Genomic DNA, 19,068 nt, shown 5'->3' on the forward strand with positions numbered 1-19,068 from the left:
TGTTAGCAGGGAAAGACGCCAGACAAACAGAGACACAGGAGAATAGTGTCTCAGACCTGACTGCTACTGTTAATTAGACATCCTTAACAACACTCTGAGTAGCTACTACATGAAGCCATTCCTGAGGACTTTCCATCTGGAACATTAGTGCTCTTGATTCACAACCTATTGGACTGTGACCCCGATGCTTCACCTACCAGTTACTGTACATATTTGTGAATGGTACTCTGTTAAGTTAAATGACATGTTTTCCTTCCTTCTTATAATGTTTTTAGGGACCTGAAAATGTAAAATGTTCCAGAAATTTCACAAACAAAACGCAAAAGATGAAAGAAAGGAAACACATTTACAATATACAGTGTTGTAGATAAGAAACTTTAGCTGCTTCCATCTGACCTGCAGTTTACAAATGATATTCATTTTACTCAAATAGCACATTTCATGCAAAGGCGGTTTCCAAAGTGCTAAACAAGCCAGGATCAGATGAAAATGAAAATTAACGATAAAAAAAAAACAATGCCCTAATGTACAAAAAAAAGTAGTTTGGTTTTGAATACTTTAATCATGCAACCTGAATAACATCAACATTTTACTTGCAAACAATTTGTCCTTTCACATTCAATTCAGCTGAAATAGTGTATATTTGAAGAGCCAGTGAGGGTTGTACTGATCAGTTTCGACAAAAATTAAAAATATTTTTGGAAGTCAGTAGTTTACACTATAATGAATAATCAAATTCATATTTTGATCTTTGTACTTTCCTATTGTGACTGCAGCCTTCTTCCACTCAAATACCAAAGTTAAATGTTGCATTAAAGAATGATAGAGGTGATGGATGTTTAGTGAGGGCGTGCACATTACGAGTCATTCCTCAGTGGGATAACAACGGTCGAACAACATCCTCCTCTGAAATAACGGGAAACTCCTAAGTTTATCAACGTGATTGTGGTTTGTGAGTACAGTACCTGATGAAACTGCAGCCAGTCGGAGTGACTGTACGTAAAGGTCCCTCCCAGGTCAGAGGTCAGCTGGGAAGCTTCAACTATCTTGTTGAGGGCTTTCATTGAAGTCACAATTTCCATCTTATAGAAACAAAAACAAAAAGGCGAGGTTAGGCATGTAGGTAAGACTCATAGCTAGTGTCAAATCAAGAGAACAATGGAGAACAAGGAAGAAGTTTGAATTCCTGACCTGTAACCCTGGCTGTTTTTCAGGTCGTGGACAAGTGTCCTTATCCACCAGTAGCACGATACTGTGGACAGCATGGAGAGCTTGCTCCTGCAGCAGATCAGTAAGTCAGTCAGGTACAGACAAAGAACCATAGACTATCATGTGTTATAATTCAACATAATGTCAACTGGTTACTCTGATCATTTAGATATAAGATGATTTATTTGTCATAACAAAATACAATGTGTACTCTTATTGACCTTCCCTCTGAATTGAAAAAGAAGATGTCCAAGTACAATAGTCCAACAGTGTGTTACACTGGTGTAAAAGTATATCTGAAAAAATGGAGATTTTTTTCTTTACTGCAGTGCTAACAAACCCCATGTACGTATTTACTCAGTGTTCTACCAAGCAAAACCCAACATCTTCCTTATCTGTGAATCAAGGAACATGATAGTTTACGTCTGTCATCATGTGATGATGTGTGAGTGTTTTTGGGGTGAGTGCAGGTATTATTGAGTTGGACGAGTGCATGCAGGCTTTCTTTTTTTTACCTGGGCCATCAAAAGAGCTTTGTAAAAATGAAGTGAAGGAGGTTTCTTCCTGGCATTGATGACCAAAGTCATTCCTACCTCTCGAACTTCTTTCCTAGCAAGACATTGAATCATGTTAGTACACATTCAAACATTATGACTTCATAACAGTGGTCTTCATTTAATAAAAAAAAGGCTTTTAGGTTTAATAATTAAACTTCTCAAATCGGTATTTATCTTCTTATGTCTCTCTGACATCCCCATACACACACTTTTCTTCACACATTCTTTTAAACACTTTGACGCCTTCACACTCCCCTCTTAATGTCCCCTTCTTGGGTTACTGTTGTGAGAGCCTACCTCAGAAATGGCTGCTAATTCTAGCAAGGCGCTGCATACCAGACAGTTGGCAGCCAGCCTGGCCAGGGCCTGTTATGGTATGGCTCTTTAGTGGGGACAGAGGAAGGCCAAGCTATCTGGTAGAATGGTTTTATTCACTTCAAAGACTCCATTACAACCAGTGTAAACAAACAACACTTTAAAAAGAGTGCGATAGTAGTCGGCTGATCTCAAAGTAGTTTCTGAAGGAGGCAGAATTATTAAAAGTTGTGGTTCTGAATAAAACATGTTGTTGTATTAGTTGTAAAGCCATCCGGATGACCTATACATGATGACTTATTCAGGCTGGATGTGAGATCGTGTATCACTTTATTCAAAACCTGAACTTGAGAGATTTTAAATGGTGTCTGCTGCCCTCTTGTGGTCAGACCTATTCTTGCATACAGCATACATTTGAGCAGCTACTCTTTGTGGGTCTACAGTATATTCCAATTTGGTCTTCTTTGCTAGAAAAAGATATCCAGTTAATATGTGTCCAGTACCTTGGTATGGCGTGTAAGTAGAGCAGTAATTCACAGACATTCTGGGCTGTTGAAAGAGGGGATGTCCACTCCACGTTGCCACCATGGACCTCCAGCACTGCTCTTCCTGTTCGGTCCCTACTGCCTGAGAGTGTACAAGACAAATAAAAAAGTAAGTGACGTATAACTGAGACTGATAAAAGGGCCTTTTGTCATTGTTTAATGACAAATGCTGCGATCATACAGAGAACATTATTTGGGTGATAGAAATCAAGTACCTGGTAAACAAATAAGGCCGAGTCCAAACAGACCACCGATGCGTCTGAAACACGAGTCCTCAGTCTTTGGAGGCTGAGGAGCGTCAGAACTTGCAGACGGAAGTTGAACTTGTTGAGGAGATGGCCTTTCTATCTTTGAGAAATTGAGTTTTGATTCTGGTCCATCTGCAGTGAAGGGATTTTCACTCTTACTTGATTGGCAGTCTGCAATACAGTAAACACAAACATAGTTGTCTTCTCACAGGAAATGCATGGAAAACCAAATAAACCAAAACATAATTGGATCATTGCCAGAAAAAGTCAGTGTGTGTATTTTTTTTTCCCACAACATCATTTTGTTTAATTTATCAGACTTTGTCTCTAGAGGATGTTTCTTATAAACTATCAACTCCCTGTTTTTCCCAGAAACGTTGTCCTTTTATAGCAACAGTAGTTATTAAATTCTTTACCCGGAAATCTTAATCGTCATCAATCAACACGTTCACAACTGCACAGCTGCTGACAGCATTTCACATTGGACATGGTTTCTGTAACAAAACTCTAAAGTGGCCTTGCGACTAAGCCTGGCTTTGATTTCAGACATCCTAATTGGCCTCCCTTTAGGGGCAACAAAGACGTGCCTGTGTTCTCTCCTTGCTGCTTTAACAGTCCATGACAAACATGTCTCAAGTCAAGATCTCTACATGCCCCTCTGAGGGCATAAAGGTGCATGCCAGCGGGTGCAGGGGACACAGAGACCTCCTTCTTGCACGTTATGCTGTCTCTCTGCATTAGAGGAATGCTCTGCTCTTTCTTTTTACCCAAGTGGTTCAGGCCCCCCCCAGCATGCTATTTCCGTTCACTCCCTCTGTTATGGGAATAGTGTGAATGAAGCTGTACTGCTGAAGAACCAAGACAGCAGTGGGAGAAGATCATACTCAAGTCTGACCTTTGACCTTTGAACCCTTCTCTCTAAAGAGCCTTGATGATCTCAGTGAAGCACATTCCTCCAAGCACGCGAGGTCACGGTCGAGTTTCAATCAGTCAGTTTGACGTGAATGTTCAGTTGCCCTTCAAGCATTTAGCAACAGATCATAACTAATGGCTGTGTGTGCAGTAATAACAATGTACAACATGTGTGTGAGTGGGTGGGGAGAAAAAAGGAAACAGAAAGTAGTTTGGATTATTAGCCTTAACTTGTCCAGTCTGCTTACCTTTTTTAGAGGACTTCAGTCTTTCCAGCTTCAAAGTCACTTGATCCAACAGTTCACCTTTCTTACTCTGCATGATGCTTGTGATTGTGTCAGGGCAGATATCACTGTGGCTTCTGTTGTTGACTTTATAGAGAAGTGGACTCCCTTTGGAAGTCTCTGACACCGTGGACAGAGACCTAACCTTAACTTTTTGATTTCCCGATGGCGTCACAACCTCCACTTTCTGAAGAGCTTTATTATCACCGCCTGACCCTGGGTGCGCACTAGCATTATGTGCTGTCTGTTGGGAAATAAGTTTCATCTGAATTTTGTGACTATGGCTCAAACCAGGTGTTGATTTCAAGATCTTGGGGGATTCCTTCATGACGTCTTCCGATTCAGAACTGGTAGGAAGATCTTTGAGTTGAGATGCAAAGGCCTCTGGTGTTGGTTCACAGCAGTGTCTGTATTGGCAGCGCTTGTTACTCATCACAGGTTTATTACAGTGGTTACAAAAGTTTCCAAGTTTGTCTCTTTGAGCTTCAAATGCTCCTTTGGATCCTAACTCTGTCTCTTCACAAAGGCTGACCTCCTCCAAGGCAGCCAGGAGCTCCACACTCCCCCTCTCAAAAGCGACTGGGTTTCTCAGTGCTGCCACGTAAGATTCTCTGTACCTACACTTCAAGTCTTGGTCAGCTGACTCAGGCTCAAGCCTTCCCTGGCTGCACGGTGTACAAGGCTCCTCTGCATACTGAAGGGTGCCTTCACAGGGAACATTATTCCTAAGTGGTACAGGTGGTGGTGGTCTGACAGGTTTAAACAATACTGAATTGGGTGGATGTGGATGGCTCTGTTTATCCACAAACCTCTTCCCTTTGGCAATATCCACCAGATCCACATAATCACCTTCAATCTCTCGATAATTATGATTGTCCCAAGTATTAGGAGAAACCCAACCCACAGGTTTGATTAAAGGTCTGGAACAGGATTTTGGGGTTCGTCTTTCATGATCCATTTTGACGAGTTTGGAAGAGCAGTCCACCGTTTTGAACGAAGCTGTCATCCTGTCTTTGGCAGGACAAAACATGGCTTCCATCGGGAGGGTGGAGGAGTTGAAATGGGAAGGAACAGAGATCTGTTTTGGCTCAGGAGGAGTTTCTCGATACGTGGGCAAGATTTTTGGCTTGTCTAAAAACTCTGGGTTGGCGATTTCAGCCCAGGGCAACTTGATCACTCCTTGATCCGTGCAAAGTAAGCAACGGGAAAGAGGAGTTCCTTGGCGTCCTTCATTGATTTCCTGCAGCCATTCCTCAGTGAAGATGCAGGGGTAGGAAGTCTCAGGAACAGGGGTCTCCTCCACTTCTCGACAGCCCTCCTCCAGAAGACTTTTGAGGACAACGCGAGCAGCTTGTTCCCCGAAAGGCTCAACCTGCAGATAGAAGTCTCCAGGACGCAGCAGCAGAGGGTTCACAGGTGCTAACTGGATGACGGTTTTGTCATGGAGACACAGAGGCCAGCCCTCACAGCGAAAAACCACATCAGAGTATCCAGCCTAGAAAAAATAAAATAATAAGTTTTCAGTGTCATTTTGGTTTTATTTACTCTACCTAATACATTTGTATCATATTTTCATTTATGTGTAAGTTTTTGTCTTCTCCTATTTTTAAATATTAGTCATATTTAGTAGATTGTTAGAATACACTGTAAATATTTATTATTTTTATGACGTTTAATGCATAGAGCATACAAAGAGCTGAGTTATCTGTTACCAAGTAAACACAAGATAAGCTGCAGCTTGGAAATGTATCATTGTTTATAAATGTTATGTATGGTATGCAACTGGATCTGCACTGTAACACACCCAAATGTGTTTATACATGGATAGAGGCACTTACTCCAGGTATGCAAGAGCGAGTAAAAAAAGGGAGATGTTCATAATATTTATATGAAAAAAGTTTATGTTATTGTATTGTATCTCACTCTTTTTTGCATTCCTCTTCTTCTCATATGCGGATTAATCATGCTTTGATTTTTGGAACTACAGTTCCCATGGGGACTTTGCAATTGTAAACAGGAAGTGTAATGTCGGACGCTATGGGCTACAATTTCAACCTGCTTCACCCCCCTCCATTTCTTTTTGGCAGCATTTAAAGTATGCCGAATTATTTATTAGCTGTTCTTTGTGCATTGTACCCAAGGTTGTATATACAATTCATACTGAAATACTTTGATACTGAATACAACTAAAAACGCAATGCTTTTTCAGGGAAGTTTTGCACTTATTAAGAGCGTCTTTTTGCTGTGATTTCCTAAGCACATGTGGACGTGTATTCGCTATGGACAGCAGGGATATCCAATCTTTGGAAGGGTAAGTCAAAGTGAATGTAAAACACCCTTGGTGGGAGCTTTATTAAGCACACTTGTCGATCTATTGCATTCCAAAAAACCGAATCCTGTAGTTCCATGAAGTCTACTTTCATTTTTGTAGGCCTACACTTAAAGGTGGGGTAGGTATAACTTCAGTTATATTATAAGCATTGAGGAGTGTGATGTGAAATGTATTATATTGGGAGGTCTTTACATTTTTCTGTCATTTCCATGTATGTAAAAATAGAGGACAAAGACACTAGAAACACATCGTAATCACCCACTTTGATCTCGATAATAAAAGTCTAATTTAATTTACACATTTCAGACAATATCCACACAACCCTTTCTGTAAAAGCCTGGAATACACGGGTGAATACTCACACATGCTGCCTGTTGAACACTCTCCAGCAGGTGTTTTGAGGGAATGAGGAAGTCCAGCAGACACTGTAAAGCATCACCGTAGTAACGTTCCTCTATGGTGCGAAACAGCTGGCAGAGGACGATGGGAGCTGTGGCCTCGAAAGGAGGGAAGAGGGCCGAGAGGGCGCTCTGGATGGACGAGTCCAGAGATTCAGGGTTCTGGAGGTCAAGAAGAGGTGCTGGTTAGTGAGATAAGGTTTGTGTGTATGATTATTATTTAAACAGACTGTTAGACTCTGGCTGAACCCATGAAGAATACCAGCAACAACAAATCAAAAAATCAAAGGCTACCAATACAAATGATAGTTAAACTTAAAAACCACCTGTTCTTGGATGAGAAAGCAATCAATTTCATTTAATTATTTGTGTGACTTTTGCATTTAATGTCTACTTTGATTTAAAGTATTAATGAGTCAAAGCCACAAGAACTATATCAAACCCTAGAACTGACATTGCAGGAAAATAAAAACCCTCTTCACTTCAAATTAACGCAATAAAACATCTGATGTGCACATAATGAAGGCTTATTCAGAACATCAATGTCAGGGAATAAGTTAAGGAGTGGTGTGATGTGCACATTCTTTTCAAATGAGTAATGATTGTTTAATCAAGGCACATAAATTGTAAAACATTAATTGTAATAAATCGTATATTACAGACTATCTTGTGTCATTGAAATAGCTGCCCTCAAACTGAAATCCTGTCATTGCAGTTATTAAATAATGTGGCATATAATCTGAATTTATTGGCCTTTTCCATCCAATGACATGTATTGTGCGAGTTCTGGTCAAATGTGTGTGAAAATCTAGCAACCTGAGTGTGTAGTGTGGACTACACATTTTAAAGTAAATGCATTTTCTAACACTGATTTCTTTGAAGAAGCTTCACATGGTCAAGGGAGAACAAATACCCTGTAAATGCAAAACGACAGGACAGATATTTTTCTTGGCCTTTCACCCCTCGCTGTGCGCGTTTTGAATACATCAAAGAGTTGTTTTTTTTGGTTTAAAAGCGATAAACCTTTGTGCATGAGTGCACTTTTTGGGCTATGAACTAGGCCTACATGTATCAGAAAATGCATTATCATCTTTTACAAACTGAAACGTCCACCAAAAGATCAAATTCACCAAAAATGTAAACAAAATAATCTATTCACTTATCAAAGGGCTTTGAGGTGAATTAATACTGTCATCTTTAGGAGATCAAGAGGGGTATTTTGGTTGAGCCTAATCAAAAGAGTATCTGGAGAAGATTAAGTCTGTCCTGCATGAGTATGTGCAACTTGTTTCATGTCTAGCCAGGATATGCTTCATTTAAACTCCTATATTTGTAGCAGACCAGGGCCAGCGTCTGATCTTATTCAAAGTGACAAGAAGAAGCAAAGCAGAGAAAATAAATGCCCAGTCCTGTTAAAAATTACCATAAAAAAGCAAGTGCGTGAAACGACACAATTCTCTGTCATAGGAACACTTAGTGCTCATCTTTACTGCATGTAGAAATGTCCTTAGTAGATAAGCTGTCAACACCAGCTGTGCCACGGGTTACATCCAGCTAAACTCACAACCTATTTTCAGATGAAGAGAGGCCGTCTTCAAAGCATTTTTGGTCAACCACCTGATGGCATGACAGCCAGGCTTTTAATGCAATTGAATAAGCATTGCAAATACAGGGCTTTTGATTTGATTGTGTAATACTGGAGATACTGTAAAACAAACTCAGAGTGTTACCTGTAGGTTGATTGTAAATTGTCATGTGAATCAAACAATTACTTTACTGTATTATGCTGAGGCGTGGCTCTGAGAGGCTTTGTGTGATTACATTATTGCTTATGCAGGCATGCTTGGAGGTGAATACTAACCACAACAGCATGCTTCACAATCACAGTTGGGTTTAGCAGGTTTTAAGGCTTAACCACCTTTACTGTACAAGCTACTGTACCAGCAATAAAAAGTACAACTAAGTCTGATTGATGTCATTAATATCAAAGGCATTTAGTCAAAAGCCAGACTATTTAACACAATTGATGATAGGGGTTTACTTAAAAGGAAACTATCAACAAAGCTATTTATTTGATATCTTGTAAAATCCTATAAAAGTGTATTTTTCTATAACGCCTTAATGGCTTTCTGTTTTGAAAGATGCTATACATATAAACTTGCCTTCTTTGTTTTAAATTGAGCCTGGGGGGAAATCTGTTCAAAAGACGTTTTTAAAATACCTTTCACATACTTGTCTGATGTTGGATAGGTGCACACTGCACAGTACTTTTGAATATGCGTTCTAATACCACCTATGGCGCGTAGTAGTTGAGTACAAGGAATGACACCTTGTTATGAAATGAATAATATTCATGTTGAGTTTAAGGACTTGACGCTTCCTCTGAATCAAGACAGGTCTTAGCAGCTAACCACAGCAGGCGTGCTATTCATACAATCAGTTCACAGTACCCTGCTGTGTCAATCTCCCAGCTCCACAAAGGAGTCTGTTTTTAGCCCCCCTCCTCATTTAGCTTGATGGCCTAACCGAGACCAGAGACCAGCCCAGGATAAACAGAAGGACCTCAGCTTCAAAGAGCTCACACTGGTTAGCACTGGGACTACTGCGCTCACTGCTTAGCTACGGATGCTTTTGGGAGCACCTTGGACAGCCATGAAACATTGGGAACAAAGGTCATAAAGTAGTTACATGAGTCACCAAATAATTCCACAACTCGTACAACTTTAGTTTAGTGTTTACATTCTCTGTTAGCTACACCTTTCAAACATTGTTTACATTTGAAATACAGGCAGTTTTGTACACATTTCGATTCATCAACACAATTAATGTAAGATGTTGGATCTTATTCAACATCAATATTTGACCACTCTTGCAAAGTTTTCTTAGTTCTTCCAGACATTGCATGTGCTCAGTAGAAAAAAATGCTTCCTTTTTATGATTGTGCACATCTGTCAAAATAGATTAGTCAATGGAGAACAGAATACCTTCGAGGTTGGCTGTTGAACGGTAATGCAGCACAGCTGTCTTAGTCTGAATGCAGCCATTGAACTTTGGGTTGTACTGTATGATTTAAGGCTTACACTAAACCAGAGACATATCTTTTTCTTAAGTCCCAGTTAAGAGATGGGGCATTTTGTCTTTACTCTAGATTTCTGGAATTCCCAACATATTCCAATCTCTCTTCTTTAGCCTGACTTTAAATCAGTCATTGAAATTCAGTCTTTGAAAAAATATGACTTGTTATCATAACATTACCTCAAAATCATTTGAGATGTAGACCTATTTTTGTTAACACTAGCTAAAATGACAAAACTTGAACTTCTTCTCAAAACAAAGTCGGTTGAAAACACGACACGGGCTCCTCTCTGTGGGTGGTTGGCTGGTGATACTCATATAAGTGAGAACCACTTGAGATTATACAAAGCGTTGCTCTGCTGGACCAAGCTCAGAAAGGCTAGCCAGCCAAATGAACTGAGAGTAAGGAGAGTGGGCTGCCAGCGTTGGGCTCTCCTCTGCATCTCATTATATCGCACAAAGTGCCAGACAACATGCAAAACAGGTTCATGGTTATTTATTTGTCGAACGAGGTCTGAACTGATCTGTGAAAGGTTCAGCAGGAATTCCTCTAAGACAAAGCTAAGTTCTTGCCAAATTCACCACTGGATCTAAAATACATGTCCAGAACTACAGTAAATAAACAACCTCTCTGTAAAACATGGTGTTATGGACGTGAAACCCTGACTGGCAAACATGCAAATATTCAGCATCTGGAACAATAAATACACAAATGGGGAAACTAAGTAACTTGATCTTCTTTACTCCTTATGATTTAGATTTCTCTCATTTGGCGGGTTGTACGGATCATTATTTACTTACATGACCTTTCCTTATTCAAGATATGTGTTGGTTCCCTCTAGTAGTTGTATTGAGCGATTTGGGCAGTTAATGGAGATGAAGAGGTTGCCGAGCACATTGAAAATGTAATGTTAGGGATTAAAACCCATTGACATCAGGAGAGCAGAAAGCTTACACATCTTCCGGTGCAGACTGAAAACTCATCTCTTTCGACTCCACTTCGAGCGATAGAATTATTAACAAAGCACTTATATACTAATAAAGGACTGGCTTATCTAAAGCCAGTTGAGTAGCACTTGAAGTGTTTTAGCTCTATGAAACCTGATGTACTTATATGATTCTGTTTTCTTCAAGTTTGTATTTTGTTGGTCGAACACACTTATTGTAAATCGCTTTGGATAAGAGCGTCAGCTAAATGTAATGTAATGTAAAACATCAATAAATGAAAGGAATACACGTGAGGTTCTGAGTTGTATGCTCAGATTGTCTTTTAACTCCCATAGTATTGTATAAACTGGCATTTTATAATGTGCAGTACAATTGAAATGTCTCATCACACTTTTAGTCTTTTTGCTGTTTTGTCTGCATTCCTTTTGTGTGTTTAACCGTTCGTCCCATTACAGAAACTCCTGGTTAGCAGCAATTTGTTCAGTCTTGTGTGAGCACCCAGACACAATCACTGCCCTACATCCTACAATAACACAAGTTGTCACTGCATGTCAGTGTGCAGTGTCTAGCTGAAGTTTCCTCATGTTGACAGAGTTGCTACTTCTTTTCCAGGGTATTTTCACTCCCACAATCAGCCAGAGAGAAGCGTTCGATCAAGCTTAAATCCTGAACCTTTATCTTGGGCTGCAAATACGTTGGGACTTGATCGATGTCCAGCTTAGCCGCACCCTCTATACATTTAACGAAAGGGAATTCTCTCTTTGCCCCTCATTATCCAGTGCAGCCGGTGATTTAACCCTAGAAATAGCTTCAGCTCCCAACAAAGATCTGTGTTTGACCTGAATTGGCATGCTAGCATGGACAACAGGGATCTGTCTTTGTCTTGTCCACCCTCCAGGCTCCCTGGGAGTTTTCGCCTTATTAAGCAGATAATTACAGGTTTCCTCCATATTGCCTTGGGCCTTGGCCAAAGAAAGTCTGGACCCAGATTTGAGCCACAGTATAAACAAACTGTCAAGGTGTGTAATAATGCACAATGTGTATCTGGAGAGCCGCAAAGCTCAAAAGATTAGAGCAGGTAAGCTGACCAGAATGTGACTCTAAAGAAGATTAACTTCAACCAAATGGACAAAGTTCCTGATGCGACATTCTCTAAGGATTTGTTGATGTCTGTGTCTTGACTGGTCAACACATTTCTTTGAAATGGAATGTCACAGCACCTCCGGGCTGAACCCAAAACATAAGAAGAAGTGACAGTTATGTCAAGACCTGCCAGTAAATCCGAGTGAATTCTGCAAGTACAGACATGAAGATATGTCCAAGAGTCTAAGGTGACACACCACCAACTCAGCCATAACATCAGCCAACAGCCGGTGGCAAAGAGGAATGATGGGAAATGACACCTAACCTCAAGTAATATTGAGAAATATTACCATGGTAAGAAGAAAGTGAAAATGTGCAGTTTATACAGACTGGTTTGACACAAAACCTAAAATAAGAAAGCTGACAAGAGCAATCAAAACCAAGATCACAGTCTAAGTCATATCGTGAAACAAGTTATCAGTATCTGTCAGTTATTTCCTATCCTCCCTTTTTCCTCCTTAAACATTTGGTATCTCCTATTTGGCGGTGAGACAGTGCTTTCATTGTGTGCGATCCACTCTTGTTAAACTCAGCTGAGGGGCACTCTATTCAGCTAAGCCATCTTAAATCCTTTTAACCAGTAAAAAAAAAAAGGCACCTCCAAAACAAAACCCCTACATCGTTTTTATTAGAGTCACCGCTGCCAGCAGTAAAGATGGTATGTGCTTCCTATCGGACCTTCAATCTGGCATGGTTCCTATTATACTTTTTATTTTATTTGTGAGCACTTTAGCTATGTTTGTAAAGTGAAGAGGCCAAACTAATAGTGAGTTCGGTTTCCGATTCAGGCTTTCTTCTTATGCTGCATGAGATTCAAGATGAGATTTTATTTCACAATGACTCATTAATCCACCCTGGATCTTTTATCAATGAGCAATGACGACTGGCTTGTAATATTTTATCTTATAGGACAATCAACCTAGTGTATCTGGATCCGACATTAATCACGTCTGTCATCTCTTTTGTCATAAAGAGCTGACTCACAGCAGCCCTTCATGACAAACACACGTTGTGAAATGTAACAATTAAAAAACTGTTTTGTTTAATAATTTCTACTACTGTTTTGGATACACTCCTTCTCAGTCATGCCAAGTCAGCATATTTTGAAATCTTACCCTAGGCTCAGACTGCTGTGTAGTTGAAAAAGTTGCCAAATGCCTGATGAGGCGATAGGATAGGAAGAGCAGCTGGGTGCAACTATAAGGCTTCCTCCAAAGACTTATCATTCCCGATGTACATTTAAAAACTGAAACTAAACGACAATATTGTTGAGTCTTTTCTGGAATGTCTTCACGACTGACTCATAATGCACCGCTCCCATTTTACTGACAACACAACTCCTGGGTTTTAGCTCATATCCCAAAGGTTGCATTCTGGCAAACTACAAGATATGAAATATACAAATGGTTTGTTTTTAAAGAATGCAACACACCTAACTACCATTGTTCATCTCACAACGTTAAAATGTCCAAGACTTTGAAAAAGGACTGAAATACAATTAATCGAGGGCCTTGTGCCCTAACACGGGAGATTTGATTGTCAGCATGTGAATGTGTTTACAATAAGTGTACTAAGCACTGACATCTGCTGCTCTTCATTCCTGAGCTCCGCAAACAAGTGCATAACACCAACAAGAGCCAAACAGAGCACAGCGGTCTACATGGAATTCAAACTGAATGTCTTATCCTTCAGTAAATGTTGTCTCATCTCATCACAGTATGTCACCTCAGATTTTCCGATTAAAGTTGTTAGACTGGTTTTGAATGAAGCAACAAAACCTGAATCCTATGACTTGAGACTGGTGCATCATGATCACTGAACCGGCAGCTATAATACAGGTGTTATCTTCCTTAGAGAAAGCCCCGAGAGGATAAACAACAGCAGTTCAAACATAGTCTGGGTATAAAATGACAAAGCTACAGTGACTGTGTTTCTACAGACAAAGCAAGCTGACAGCCTATTCAATAGCAGAACATATTTTTCCCCAAACACTTGCCAATGGCTCTGTTATCAAAATACACCACACAGCATCTATTGAGTTTGACCCGCTTTTGTGCTACAGAGATAATAAACACACTGAAAATATGTTTCACAGCTCCATGACAACCCTCAGAAACTCGACTCCCTGATTGAAGAAAGTTGGAAATGGTTTGGCCCAAACAGCTCCACGAGGCAGATGTCTGCAATTACACATATTTTCTCTATAAATCACATCAGTTCATTGTTACGATTCTCCCCGTCTGGCTTTGTAGACATTTGGCGAAATCACAGAAAATGAAGCAGTGGGCAGGAAGTATCATTTGTTGGCCAAAGGGAGAACAGACTGTAGTATTGTTAAAATGTGATGACTTAATACAGGCAGGGAGAAGAAGCTACTGATACTGTCTCTACCCTGGATGTTAGAGAGAGAGAGAGAGAGAGAGAGAGAGAGAGAGAGAGAGAGAGAGAGAGAGAGAGAGAGAGAGAGAGAGAGAGAGAGAGAGAGAGAGAGAGAGAGAGAGAGCTGTGACCCTTAAATGTATACTGTCAGCAAGTCAAAACCTGGATGCTCTCACACAGCTCGTTTGCATCACATAATAGATTAAGGTATATTAAGGTAAACAAACTGTTACGAATGAGCATATCTGACTGATGATATGGAGCAGGCATGTGCAAGTGTATCTCAGTTATCAAGAGACTTAAAGCTGCTACAATATAAATATATATGTGTTATGTGCGGAAAGCTTTTTACCACAAACTCACATATAATTATTATCTGACTTTACAGTTTCTCTGAGCATTTTGGCATCTTTAGGCTCATTGTTTTTGGTTTTATGACCGCAACATGATAGTAAAAAAAAGTGTTTTCTCAGCTAGCATGTTGTTTTATAACAAGATAAACTTCAAGCCTGATATTTTTCCAAAGGAGTCAGTGAAGAGCTCAGCAGAGCTAAAAGCAGAGTAAATATTTGACAGTACATTTGTTAGGTTGAGATGCTAATGTCGCCCCAAATCCACTTCATGAATAAGCAAAAGACATACTGTAATCAAATGTTTTGCTAAGTGATTTGTAAATCTGCTATTGTAAGTTGTTCCCTGTTGTTAAATCAGAGAAAACTTTAAACTAAACATGTTTTGGCAAGACGAGAGCACAACCAAAACCCTGGAGCAAATCTCATGGAAGGATTTGCATTGACTTTGAATATACTTTGAATGTACAATGAATGAAACCCATGCTTCTGTGAGGCCTTAAGAAGAAGGTCTTTAACCTTGCTGGTGAATGAATGACTCTCTTGGCTGTCCTTATCACACAGTAACTCCTGCCAAGGCAAATACAATTCACACCAGTAGCCCGGGACTTTGTATTTGTCATTGCTGAGTGTTTATCTAAGATTGAAACTCCTGGTCATGCACGTTTTTGTAATCTAATAATTTTGACTCAGCTGGCTCATGACTGGAAGTTGGAGGGTGGTCACGGAAGACGACATTGGTCATGCAATAAGTAAAACAAACAGTTGGGGCTGTTAAAGCTGCTCAAACAAGTGCTGCGGTGCATGTGAAGGAAGGACAAAGTACAGTGGTGGCCACAATGAGAAGCCAAGTCTGCACTGCTTTAAACATCCTTCCTTCCTGTTCTCCTTAAAGCTATCAATTATTTGTCTCCCTTGGACAGATGTTAGGGGTCTGCCTGGTTTCCATAGAAAGAAGAATGTTATAAATAGAAAGCTAAAGACAAGTAAGGAGAAGCTTATTATGCCTCATTATGGTCTTTATCATAACATTATAATTGATCTGCTCATTTATTTGACTATTTCGCAGCAGCAACAACCAGTTATTAAAACGTCAAAGATCCTACGTCTCGCCACAAACCCATCATCAAACATGTTCCCATCTTAGGGCTCACTCTTTGTCATTTATTAGTTTCTTGTTGTGCCTGGGATTAGAGCGGCCCTGCGGTTTGAACTTTTTAAAGTGCTGAACACTGGGCTGGAGAATTCCATTATGTGCCAATGCAAAGCAGTCAAATAATGTATTCCCCAAACACTCTCCACTCACTCAAGTATGTGTGCCATCCACATCTATTAGGTCCAAATCAAAGGATGCAAAACAAAAGACAATGTGCCTCTCTCTGTCACTCAGTCTTTGTGCACATGCGTTAAAAGCTAGAGACGCCGTGGGCTGTTGATGTGAAACAGTCCCACAAACTGTGCTAAGGATAACACAAATATGTAAAGAGTGCAGTTACATTAGCTTTGTACTGCCTTTGTATGTCACAAAGATTAGGTTTCATTGAGAGAGAAAATGTGGATTAATAATGTGCATGGTAACACACAAACTGAACAAAAGACAGCTGAAAGCATACAAAATGCATTAGTTACAATATGAGTATTCTTAGGGTTCATTCACACATGACCTGCAAAGCCACAGAGAGAAGTCACTTGTCCAAATCTCTGTTACTAAGTCAGTTGAGAACTCTTAACTCTTAAAGCAACACAAGTCAAGCTCCAGCAGTAAAACCAAAAACGTTACCATCTTTGCAGGTGATTTCTTCTCTATACGGCAGAAAGTCTATTTAGTTCTTGTTCCTGATAATCCTCTCCAGAGAGTCTCCCTTGGCTCCGTGCTGAGAGACTTGCCATGTTTAGAGCATCAACAACAGAAGTCTGCTGAAGTATATCCACATGACAGTGAGTTGTCTTGATCGAAAAGTAACCAAAGTTATTCCCAATTCTTTGTACACTTTTCAAAAGTCTTGAGTTTGTAGCACAGAGAGCTACAACTTGCCAGGCTGCCTGTTGATCCTCTTGCTTCACTTCTCTGGCGACTCTGAGTGTTTAGGGAAGAGAGAGAGGGAAGGAGGGAGCAAGAGAGTGCCTGAGAGGGGGAGGAGAAAAGCTTTCTCTTTCAAGGGAAATCCCCCTCGAGGCTTTTCAGAGTTTCTCCCCTCTCTCTGAAACACACGCAGGCTTTATCACATACCCTAACACACTCACAGACACAATATGCCACAAATGGACACACAAAAGCATGCCAGTCCGTACATACACTCCCACTCAATGTGTAGGTTACTGTATGCAAATGTAGGAATTGAAACATTTCCAAATCCTACTTTGTCATGCATGTAAACACACCGATGTGCTCCTCTGGCCCAGCATCAGAGAGCTGCAGAAATCCAGCCCCTTGTCTGTGGCCCCTTTTTGTTCTTTCTATTTCAATCACTGGAAGCTTTTTAAAGCCTAAGTCAGTCTTTCTCCTCTCCCCTGTCACTCCTAGACTTCCACTGTCTGCTCCGGGCTTTCTCATTTCCTTTCTCCAGCAATTGTCTTCCGGCAGACTGCCCAGTCTTTGACCGTTATCAAAGGGAATGAGAGCAGAGGGGGCTTCCCTGCCGTTGTCCGAGCCAAGCAGCAGGCATTGAATAGTGCTGCTTTACATCCGCAGTAGGCCAGAGGAATTTAGGGTTACACCCTCTGGACTACCTTTTTACATCTGGATTTGGAAGATGTATAGAGTATGAAACACAAAACCCTCTGCTGTAAGAAGCGAGGTTCATCCCTGAGACATTCTTTGAGAAAAAAGATTGACAGGAGATGGTTTATTTCTGTCTGAGAATTAGTGTTATTGAGGAGGATTAGAAAACTAGCTCACACATTGCCTCAACCCATGTCTGTTTGTTGGTTCAAATTCCAGAAATTACTAGAGTCCATACATATTTTCATTACAAGGATAACAGGCAGAATATATTTACTTTAATTAAACTTTCCTCTACATTATGCAGGTGAAGGGGCAGCTAGAAATATGAAACGTAAGCCTCTGACTTTCTCTGTAATTCTCTCGGTATCTGTGGTTTCCCGCTCTGCAGAAACAGCAGTCTTTTAAGCATTCCTCACATGTTTTTGTTTCACAGAAAGAGAGCCATGATGATTTGTCTCTCACCCTAAATTACAGAAATATGTAGGTGACATTCTTGAAATATTGAATACTGTTCCACTCCCCATTTCTCCCCTTTTTTTCTCCATCTTTCAAAACTTGTGTATTGAACATCCCATTATAATATCTCCCCAACATTCAGCATTGTATTATGACGGGGAAACTGAACAGTCAGGAGACAGAGTGAATATGAACGATGTTAATTAACCAAAAGTGCCTGCTCATACTAATCCAACAATCATTTGTCTGCTTAACAGTAATAATACTAAGGCCAATATTAATATAAAAACGTGTTTACTGACTTTCACCAAGTGAAATAGACAAATTCAATATATTAAGAAAGTATTACTTTTAGCTCTGTATTTGGTCTTCATCACTCACTCTCATCAAACATATAGTATACAGCCCTTTTGTTACTAAATGCTTAACTGTTCTTGTACTAGTTGCTAACTTTGTCTGTTTGCTGTCCCGTGCTTGGCAGGTAGTATACAGTATATACAGTATACAGTTAGTTTATCCGTTTTCTTTTTGTTTTTTTTTAAACTGCTGACTTATGCACGAGGGTGTTGAACAATGCATGACAAGCGACACCTGTTGCAGTATTTGATAAATAAAAAAATAATGATTTTAATAATAATAATAGCTTGGATTTATATATCACCTTTCATGAGACCCAAGGTCGCTTTACAAGGAAGAACAGGGCAAAACAAACAAAACAAAACAAAAGGCAGTCAGACAACCAGTCAGACAGACAAAAACAACAAATAACAGACAAAAACAACACATTTTAGAAGCTTTAATAGTTTCAATAAAGTCTATCAACCAATATGTGAGGGATATTTAAGACATAGCTCACATAAACATGTAATGCCTACTTTGAATTTGTATGACCAAGGTATGTAGAGACTGTACAGAGGGTCATCAACAAAAACAAATACACATCCTATCTTCATCCTGCAAAAAAGAGCCATACGAGTTATACATAAAACTACGTACAGAGAACCAACAAATCAATTGTTCATCAAACTAAAAACACTAAAACTACAAGACCTGGTTGACTATAAAACTATTCAAATTATGTTCAAAGCCGCAAATCAACAATTACCTCATAATATCCAGGGACTTTTCACACGGAGAGAAAGCATGCACATGTTGAGAGGAAACTGCATTTTCAAAAAACCACCCGTACGAA

The 19,068-nt window shown here is 39.9% G+C and overlaps 1 protein-coding gene across 1 annotated transcript; it reads right to left on the reverse strand.

The window, feature by feature from the left end:
* Positions 1 to 965: 965 nt before the first annotated feature.
* LOC104942143 (uncharacterized protein KIAA1755) lies at positions 966 to 16,758 on the reverse strand (the record flags this gene model as incomplete). The annotated part of the gene is made up of 8 exons (XM_010767345.1): positions 16,476 to 16,758; positions 6,765 to 6,962; positions 4,035 to 5,565; positions 2,842 to 3,045; positions 2,585 to 2,708; positions 1,725 to 1,818; positions 1,192 to 1,278; positions 966 to 1,082 (listed from the first exon to the last, which is right to left on the reverse strand). Coding segments are annotated over exons 1-8 (2,358 nt in total), but the record flags the coding sequence as incomplete, so codon positions are not given.
* Positions 16,759 to 19,068: the final 2,310 nt, after the last annotated feature.

This window comes from Notothenia coriiceps, unplaced genomic scaffold (genome assembly GCF_000735185.1).
Source record: "Notothenia coriiceps isolate Sejong01 unplaced genomic scaffold, NC01 NC01_scaffold00004178, whole genome shotgun sequence".
Taxonomy (NCBI): domain Eukaryota; kingdom Metazoa; phylum Chordata; class Actinopteri; order Perciformes; family Nototheniidae; genus Notothenia; species Notothenia coriiceps.